This window comes from Sinocyclocheilus rhinocerous, unplaced genomic scaffold, assembly GCF_001515625.1.
Source record: "Sinocyclocheilus rhinocerous isolate Xijiao unplaced genomic scaffold, SAMN03320098_v1.1 scaffold2877, whole genome shotgun sequence".
NCBI classification, from domain to species: domain Eukaryota; kingdom Metazoa; phylum Chordata; class Actinopteri; order Cypriniformes; family Cyprinidae; genus Sinocyclocheilus; species Sinocyclocheilus rhinocerous.
In genome coordinates, this window is record NW_015636550.1 from 90,543 (window position 1) to 101,096 (window position 10,554).

Consider the following 10,554-nt stretch of genomic DNA (forward strand, 5'->3'; position numbering starts at 1 on the left):
CCCTCCTCTGACATGAGGGTTGTGGCATCTTTTAGGGGCTTGAGGGCTTTTACAAGATCCTCTGCATGAGAGATGTCCAGCTCACTCAAAGTGCAGAGGTCTGCCTCTCCTCTTCTCACCTGCTGAGAAAGTAAAGCTGCAGAGATTTCAGGCTGCTGCTCCAAAAACCTGTCCACCATTTCTAGGGCACTGTTCCACCTGGTAATGACGTCTGTTTTTAGCATGTGATGAGGCAGGCCTAACAGCTTTTGCTTCTCCTCGAACTGGTGCTTTGCAATGGGGCTGCGGTGAAAAAATGAAGTAATACGTCTAATCTTCCCAAGTAGTCTGGCAACAGAGGGCAAGCGGAGCGCTCGCTGAGTCGCGAGGTTTAGCGTGTGTGCATAACATCGCACATGCACAAATCCCCCCAGCTGAGCAGCAACAACCATGTTTGATGCGTTGTCGGTCACTAACACCAAGTCTCTCGTGGGAAACTGCCATTCCTCAGCGACTTTTTGTATTAGGTCAGCTATATTAGAGCCTGTGTGACTCTCGTAGACAGCCCTAGTTTGCAAAACATGGGACAACAACCTCCAGTCATCCGAGATATAATGGGCTGTTACAGTGATGTACGAATCCGTAGCAACAGATGTCCAGGCATCACAAGTCAATGCTATTTTACCTGCTTTTTTCAGCGAGGTCCTTCTGCGTTCACATCTGCGTGGCAGCGTTGAAGGTGATTCCTCATGTTTGTTGTGTTGCCAAAATATTTTATTTTCACCTCACACATCCTACACATAGTGTAGCTTTTATCAAGTGTCCGTTTGCCATCTTTCTCGGTTTCTAAAAAAACAAAATGCTTCTAAACATCGGCTTTTAACGTTGCAGGTGCCGCTCTAATGTGTGTAGCTTCGGCCATTTTGTCATGTACTAGCGCCTCAGTGAACGCAGACATACTACGTCTGATGTAAGAAATGCACGTAAACGTGCTAGTAGCGCATGCATTCATCTCTGTGACCGTGGGGCCGATAAATTCCGATAGAATGTATTGCAAACGAGCACAAATCTGACTTTTTTCATTTAAACTTAAGACATCGATTATTTAAATCTCTGCATCGATTCAGTATCGTTTAATGCAGAACAACGATGCATCGAAAAAACAATAATTTTTCCCACCCCTAGTCCTTATAGGGATCATCCATCTTTTACACCTTCATGCAATCACACATGTATATGACTTTCGTTCTTCAGATGAGAACACAAATATTTTAGGGGGAAAAAATCCATATTAATGGATTTTTTTTTTATATTAATATATCTGCATATAATACAAGTGGATGAGACATCCGAACATGATGCATCAAAAACTACACAAAGTGAACGTGCAGGGTCACTTATGCCGAGTTCACACTGCATGATTTTCAAACTCATCGGATCGCCGTTGTTTTCACACTGCGTGACTATCTGGGGTAGCATTCAGTTGCTGCTGTGTTCACATTGCACGATGGATCGGCGACAGGGGGTTTCACACTGCATGACTTCACAATAGGAAGAATCGCCGACATCTCTGTCTGGTCCGCAAACTACGTTTCACAACAAAACACTGCGAGAAGTGATAAGGAAATAACACGAGAACCCGCGTGTGTCTCGAACGACACTGGAATTATTAAAAAAAAATTGATATAGCCCGCAAATTGTCTGTGAGCTAATTTCCAGCTACAAGGAGAAAAAGAAAAACAGACTATGCAGGAGGGAGATGCAGGGAACAGGGATTGTGTGTTCTGCAAAGAGAGTTGGAGGTAAATAATTTTGCAGTAACTGTTATGCTGATGTTGTGGCTGATTCACACTGCGTGATTGTCACTCGTGTGAACGAGCACTGATTTGCCTCCGATTTCGGGCATTTGTCTGCGATTTTGCAAAACCTGTCGGCGAGTGAAAAATCGGGCTAAAATCGTGCAGTGTGAACTCGGCATTACCAAACGAACACACTCACAGTGTCAGACACATGGAGACCTGAGAGAGAGAGTGAAGGGAGATGTAGAAGGGTGTGGTTATTCATGCACTTCCCTTTCCTCTGATCTTTATTAGTTCTGACACTCAAATCTCACCTCCAATAGTCCAAACTTGCAGCAGACTCTAAGCTCTACTATACACCGTCTGGATTCACATACAGATTCCTCACCAGCCATCAGGATGTGGGTTATACTGTTGGGTCTCGCCTCTGCATTACTGGCCTCCTCGAGATCAGAAGATACCACGGGTAAGAAGACTCGTCAGAGGAACATTACACATCTTTCTTTGAAGTTTGACTATGAATTTTACAGAGTATGAATGGAGCAGCGCTAAGTGTGTGTCTGAGGACAGATAAACAGCTGCTCACTCGTTTATTACAGAGGAAAGGGAGATATGCTGAGCAGTTGTACATTTCAGCACTACAAAAATAAACCAGTAAAGAGCCAGAGGAGTTTAAGCTGTTTTTTCCTCACATTAAAATATTCAACTTGTGTTGTAGCATCTCTGTGTTGATACTGTGGTATCATTTTGTTTTGAAGTTTGTCACATGTACACTGTCAGAAAAAATGTGTCAGATATGTACCTTCGGGGGTACAACGGTTTGTCACTGGGGCAGTACCCTAAAGAGTACACCTATTGTACCCTTTCACATGGGTACATATCTGTACCCTTACAGTATGTACCTTTCAAAGGCAAATATGTTCCTCTGCTGACTAAACTGTAACTTATAGTGCTATGGTACCATAATGTACATTTAAAAAAGGTGCAAATTTGTCCTTTTAAGGTTACTGCCTCAGTAACAAGCCTTTTGTACCTTGTGATGGCAAATTTGTACTCCATACAGCACATTAAAAAGGCCAGAATGCTGTTTATCACATTTATTAAACATTCAAAGCTATTACATTATCACATTTTTCACAGGATGCATGTTTTAAGCTCTATCACGATGTGTCATAACAGGATGCATGTATTGCGCAATTTAACTTTAAAAAAAAACTGTTAACATTTTAGACTCAAAATTGTAAACAGCAAGAATAAAAAAGCAATCTTTTTCCAACAGTACACATTTGATTAATTGTAACTAAACATTTAATTTGAACTTTTTAAACATTCTTGAGGATCACAAATAATTTATCATCAGCAGAGTATGTGTGTAATGAGTCCACTGGAGGCGAGCGTAGTGAGAACCCAAGTGCAGCTTTATTTAATCCAAAAAGTGTCCAAACAATAAACAAAGACTTGACTTGAGTTGACTTGACTTGACTTGGCATGACCAGACAAAGCATAAACAGGCTTGACATAAACAAAACCAAGAACTCACCAACAGAGGTTACAGGGACAATACTCGACAAGAGACAATAGGCTTGTTCGAGATGAAGCCTGCCACCGGCTGGTGAGAGTAACCGCTTGCAGTCGGGGCGGAATTAAAAGAAGAGACGTCAAGTCAGACACTTTCTGCTCCTGGTAGTGATGCTCACATGGTGTTTGCAGTCTTATCACAGATGAAGAGAAATAAATGCAATATTTGTCAAATACACAGAAACGTTTTTATGAGCAACAGAAACACTTTTTATATACTGCTTAATACAGCGCCATCTGTTCAAGAATAAAGTTCAGCATATAAATATATAGGCTACTAAATACTGATAAAGTGGGAGTATATATGCTTTTATCAGTGTTTTTGATAAAAATGACTCAAGATAACAGTGCGACTACACTAAAAAAGCTTTTACTGTTATAATAACACAGATTTGTGAGCATTATTGGAATTGAATTGTTAGAATAAACACGCAACACACGTCGTGCTTGTCATCACAGAATCTAACCAATGAGAATAAAGTGTGTCGTCGTCAAGGCTTTCGCAGCCAATTTTGAGCAACTTGCAGCGCCTGACTTCGGCGGCTAGTCTCGTTTTGCTCTCGCGGTACTTTGACGGCACATGTGATTGTAAGGCAGCTGCAGCGCTGATCAAAAGGTGCGTTCGACTTGAAGCACGGCTACAGACGGCAGTCAACGAGAGTAGCCGCTTGCAGTCGGGGGCGGAGTTGAAAATGGAGCCGTCAAGCCGGACACATTCTGCTCCCGTTAGTGACGCTCGCGCGGTGTTTGCATACTCTATCACAGATGAAGTGAATTAAATGCAATATTTGTCAAATACACAGACGTTTCAGAAACGTTTTCATGAGCAACAGAAACACTTTTTATATACTGCTTAATACAGCGCCATCTGTTCAAGAATAAAGTTCAACGTAAATATATATTATTTAAATACTAATAAAGTGGGGGTATATATGCTTTCATGATAAACGTGACTCAATATAACATTGCGACTACAGTAAAAAGCTTTTACTGTTCTAAAAACACAGATTTGTGGCCATTATTGGAATTGAAAAGGTTAGAATAAACCTGAAACACATGTGATTGTTGTCATGCAGTGAATCTGGCCAATCGTGAAACAGCTGTGTCGTCATCAACGCTCCTGCAGTCGCTCTGGAGAAACTGCGGCGGCTGAGTCAGTCGGCTGCTCTCGAAACGCCCTCGCGGTGCTTTGATGCCACACGTGACAGTAACATGGCGTCGGCGAGTCTCAAGTTGGACAAATTACTAACTGGCATGCACTGCTTCAAGTCAGATTGTGATCGATCTGCGCAGTGCTGCATGAAGTCGAACGCACCTAGTGTCGGACAAATGTTCTAACCAGAATGCATTGCTTTTGTCAGGTGGCTGCCGATCTTTGCGGCGCCGCATGAAGTTGAACAAGCCTATTGGCAACATGAGGGCTATAAATACCAAACAATAACATGACAAACATGTCACATGACAAACCCAACCAAAAGGTGCGTTCGACTTAACGCAGCGCTGCACAGATCGATCAAATTCTGACTTGAAGCAGTGCATGCCGGTTAGAAATTTTGTCCGACTTGAGATGGCGTAGACGTCATGTGACTGTCACGTGTGGCATCAAAGCACCGCGAGAGCTTCAAGAGCAGCCAGCTGACTCAGCTGCCGCAGTTTCTCCAGAGCGACTGCAGGAGCGTTGATGACGACACAGCTGTTTCACGATTAGCCAGATTCACCGCATGACAACTATCACGTGTGTTTCGGGTTTATTCTAACGTTTTCAATTCCAATAATGGCCACAACTCTGTGTTTTTAGAAAAGGGTATATATGCTTTTATCAGTGTTGTATGATAAACGTGGCTCAATACAACAGTGCGACTACAGTAAAAAAAGCTTTTACCGTTCTAAAAACACAGATTTGTGGCCATTATTGGAATTGAAAAGGTTAGAATAAACCCAAAACACACGTGATTGTTGTCATGCAGTGAATCTGGCCAATCGTGAAACAGCTGTGTCGTCATCAACGCTCCTGCAGTCGCTCTGGAGAAACTGCGGCGGCTGAGTCAGTCGGCTGCTCTCGAAACGCCCTCGCGGTGCTTTGATGCCACACGTGACAGTAACATGGCGTCGGCGAGTCTCAAGTTGGACAAATTACTAACTGGCATGCACTGCTTCAAGTCAGATTGTGATCGATCTGCGCAGTGCTGCATGAAGTCGAACGCACCTAGTGTCGGACAAATGTTCTAACCAGAATGCATTGCTTTTGTCAGGTGGCTGCCGATCTTTGCGGCGCCGCATGAAGTTGAACAAGCCTATTGGCAACATGAGGGCTATAAATACCAAACAATAACATGACAAACATGTCACATGACAAACCCAACCAAAAGGTGCGTTCGACTTAACGCAGCGCTGCACAGATCGATCAAATTCTGACTTGAAGCAGTGCATGCCGGTTAGAAATTTTGTCCGACTTGAGATGGCGTAGACGTCATGTGACTGTCACGTGTGGCATCAAAGCACCGCGAGAGCTTCAAGAGCAGCCAGCTGACTCAGCTGCCGCAGTTTCTCCAGAGCGACTGCAGGAGCGTTGATGACGACACAGCTGTTTCACGATTAGCCAGATTCACCGCATGACAACTATCACGTGTGTTTCGGGTTTATTCTAACATTTTCAATTCCAATAATGGCCACAAATCTGTGTTTTTAGAAAAGTAAAAGCTTTTTTACTGTAGTCGCACTGTTATATTGAGTCCGGTTTATTATTCAACACTGATAAAAGCATATATACCCCCACATTATTATATTTAAATAGTACATGATTATGTTGAACTTTATTCTTGAACAGATTGTGCTGTATTAAGCAGTATATAAAAAGTGTTTCTGTTGCTCATAATAGAGTTGGGGTACTCGGACTCGAGTCCGGTCTCGAGTACAGTTTTTTAAAGGACTCGGACTTGTCACGGACTCGGAAGCATTTTTACTCTGACTTGACTCGGACTCGAGCCTTTCGGTCTCGGAAAATATGTCCGAGTCCAACCGAGTCCAGGGACAGTTGACGGAAATGTCACTGACTCAATGCATTATGACGAAAGTGATATTCAGTATTTGCATGTGCTTTCAAGTCTTGTCCAGTACTTGAAAGTCGACGGGTTTCTGTGCTCACACACCGAAAGCGCGCTCACAGAATAACGCGCCTTTCAGTCAGCGTGCGAATGCCGAGTTCTTTCGCTTAAGTTCTCTTAAGTTTTGTTATAGTAAGATACAGTACAAGGTTAAGAAGCTTACTTAAATGTAAAATGTTTTTTCTCTATTTTGCAATAAAAGACGGCTTCCCTTATTGATCACGTCTCGGGTAGATTGCATGTTTTCTTGCACGGTGGGATGTTGGACTCATGAAAAATAATCACGTAGTTTGTATTTGCCAAAACTGATTTACCGAAGTCAAAACACGGACGGAATTGGCGTTAGTATTAAATTGTGATTTAATTGTGATTCACTTAATGAATACTGCGTGAGGGAGCAAGAAACAGGCCATGGGAGGTCACGTATGGGACACATAAATTAAGCCCAATATACGGGACGTCCCAGCTAATACGGGACGGTTGGCAACCCTAGCTTTCCCCTGCCTGTTCTGGCATCCTGGCGCACAGCAGCTGTCCACCATGTTGAAATAGTAAGGTTTGTAAGGTCTAAATAGTCTGGTTTTAAATAATTGTTGTACACCTGTCGATACCAATGCTACAGCCGCTCTAGCGCTCTCCTGATTGCCTGCCAAAATGGTGGAGTTTAGAGTGCGTGACGTCAATCTCCGGAGCTCTATATTTAATGTATACAATTAAGATTATTTTTACATTTACTACTTCATGAAATGTCTGTAGTAGCCTAGACTATTTCTGTAGAAGCCTTTACTAGACTATCAGAAAAACAAAAAAACAAAAAAAAACAAAAATACACAAATTAAAAAAATATAATTTGTATTTTTGAGTAATATATTTATTTATCATTTAGCTTGAAAGTAATACTTGGAGTGTTTACTTGCCTTCAGTAGGCTTGAGAATGTTTTATTACATTAGTTAATTATTTTTTTGGGCTTTTGTATTAATGTTTTTTTAAACATAGTGCAAGTTTCTTTGGCACTACCATTCATTTTTCATTTTTTTTAACCCAGAAATTTAAATGCGGTTTCTTCTTTAATAGTTCAAACACTGATGAATAGAATAAGCTGACACAAACTACCGGTAATTTTGATTATTCAAAATTCATATTTCATTAAAAATCTTAAAAATTATTTAAAGCTTGTTTTTTATTGAGATAAACGGTGCATTTTCTGCTCTTAAGGTCCCGTTCACCAAGATACCTACTCCTTTACCCCCACTCTTGAATTTATACATTTACTTTAACAATTAATAAAATCAAGTCCCGCCCTTTAATTTTTCACATTCTAAAACCTGCTTCACTCTGAAATATGTCACAATACATAAATCAATTCAGCCATAACTTCTGTTACATGACTTTCAGTTTGCTATGCAAAGCAGGACACTAATTATTAATAAAAAATCTAAATGGCAAGATACAATATAGGTTTACTTTTGTTACATTTAAATGGACATTGCGTTTTTCTAGTTGTAAAGGTTCAAACAATGTTAAGATACTAATAAATAATAGTGTTTCGTTGGACTCGGACTCGGCTGTTTGGGACTCGGACTTGAGTCCGACTCGGCCCATTTTGGACTCGGACTTGTCTCGGACTCGATTGATTAAAGACTCGGACTTGACTCGGACTCGACTTGGGTGGACTCAAACCCAACACTAGCTCATAAAAACGTGTCTGAAGCGTCTGTGTATTTGACAAATATTGCATTTTATTCACTTCATCTGTGATAGAGTATGCAAACACTGCGCAAGCATCACTAACGGGAGCAGAAAGTGTCCGGCTTGACGGCTCCATTTTCAACTTGAATAAGAGGGAACCCACGATGAATCAAACATCAAAGAAAGCCACTGGTTTTGTCCATAGAAGCAGTTGCTAATGAGGCATCTATGTATACACGTCTATGTGTTCACCCCTTAATTTCAGTTGTCATTTGTCAAATCATATTTTAACATTTGTTAAATAGTTTTGTATTTCTACTCTGATGGTTGTATTAGCTTCATCTTCCAGTGTTTTACTTGTTTTCTAAAATGTCCTCATGTTGTTTTGTATAAAGAAATAAGTCTGCGATTAGATCCATGCCTCATGAAAAGTGAAGTGTTATTAATTGGTCCCAAAGCTCTTGATCTTTATGTGCTGTCAGCAGTGTTGGGCAAGTTACTTCCAAAATGTAATACATTATATATTACTAGCTACTGTCTTTTGAAAGTAATTAGTTACATTACAATATTACTGTCTCTGAATTGTAATGCGTTACACTACTTTTGAGTTACTTTTACCAAAATACCCACAGAAGTATTATAAAATGCCAAAATGTAGTTTATTGCTGCTCATTCTACATCCAGTGGAGGGTGATGTGGTAGGTCTATATAGCATAAAATATATGAAATCATATTTAGATACCGGTATGCAGGTCTCTAAAAATATAAAAAAAATATAAGCACAAATGCATTATTACATTCATAAATAACACCGATAAATAAAGCGAAATATTATCATGTACAAACAATAAACACAATACCTAGCCTATAGGCTATTTTGAACGGTTTCAGAAGAAAACAAGAATGAAAAATATAAGTTGCTAAACAAGCCAAAATGAATTAGGCTAATTCAATGCGAAACTGAAAGCAAACGGCGTTCTCGCACAGCCTCTCTCATTTGGCATTAATCCAATTAAATGTGTTCATATTTGCGATGTATTTGAATGCTAAACTATTATTTATTATGTAAACCAAGCTTACTTAACGCACTTAAAAAACATCCTCGTCACATGAGCAAATGTGTGTACAATCAGTCAAGGGTCAATCTCCGGCAAAACAGGTATACCCGAGGCAAAAACAATAGCAAAGTCACAGGGCAGATAGCAGACAGTTCACAGGAGGATCAAAAATGTGAGATGGAATCACACGGGCAGGCAGCAATACTTTGTAGATCCATAAACAGTCCAGGGTCATACACAAAAACAACGGGGAAAATACAAGAGACCGCTGGGAAATGTCAGCTGACACTGGGTGTCTATATGTGTCCACACTACAGAGTGTTAAAAGTAACACTGAAGCGGTGTCAAATTAACACTGCTGGGTGTCTATAGCTGTGTCCCAAAGTTGAGTGTGCACACTTCGAAGGCCAGGCCTACGAAGTGCACGAAGGGCCCTCCGAAGTGCATGAAGGACGCTCCGCCTTCGCAGGATTTCCTAATTGCGACACCAGAGGTTCCCGATTAGCGCTCTGTCGCATAGCAACAGTGCGAGAGGAGAGCTGACGAGAGGACAATCCTGCCAGGATAGGTGGAGCCAGAATTGCTCATTTTTGTTTTTATGTTTTACGTCATAGTGGAGGAGACGGTGATGTACCTCAGGCTTAGCCAAGACCGAGGCCAGGTAAGTTACACTGGTTTTCTGCGTCCTTTGTCGGATTACAATTTTAAATGCAGGTATTGGCTTGGAGCTTACTTGAATAATGTAATGATACATATGAAAAACTACAAAATACACACACACACATAGCAGTTCAAATGCTGATTGATATCTTACAAAGGTGCGATTTTATATAGTTTATTGTCTTGACCATGGTGATCATATGTAGACAGGTTTGCAACCCGGATTTTTTAGGCAATTAATCATAAAAATAAAACTGTGAATAAAAAAATAAAAATAAAATTGCATTGTAGCATTGTAGAGCTGAACAGTGCTCTGTTTGACCGGTCCGAGTGCTTCAGATGCAGCCTTTGATATAGTTAGCAAAAATGTGTTAATATTCTGACAAAATGTTCATACTTTCATTTTCAAAATAATCAGAGGTGGACTGTAAGGAAGTACATTCATTAAGTATACTCGTACAAATATGAAGTACTAAAGGATAGTTCAGCCAAAAATGTAAATTCTGTTATCATTTACTCACCCTCAAGTTGTTTCAGGTTTGGAATTTGCATTTTTGGGTGAACTATCCCTTTAGCTAAGGTTTTAAATATGACTAGTAGTTTTTCCCCAATGTGGTATTAGTAGTTACTAAAAGTAGTTTACTAAAGTACCTCAATATTTCTTCTACTAATTACGTTGTCATAGT

The 10,554-nt window shown here is 40.5% G+C and overlaps 1 protein-coding gene across 1 annotated transcript in view; it reads left to right on the forward strand.

Moving 5' to 3' along the window:
* Positions 1–2,029: 2,029 nt before the first annotated feature.
* Positions 2,030–10,554, forward strand: part of LOC107747912 (CD44 antigen-like) — a 29,664-nt gene continuing 21,139 nt past the window's right edge. The window contains exon 1 of the mRNA XM_016562524.1: positions 2,030–2,244. Coding sequence (XP_016418010.1) covers positions 2,178–2,244 — 67 coding nt within the window. The 5' untranslated portion in view covers positions 2,030–2,177. The remainder of the gene's footprint in view (positions 2,245–10,554) is intronic.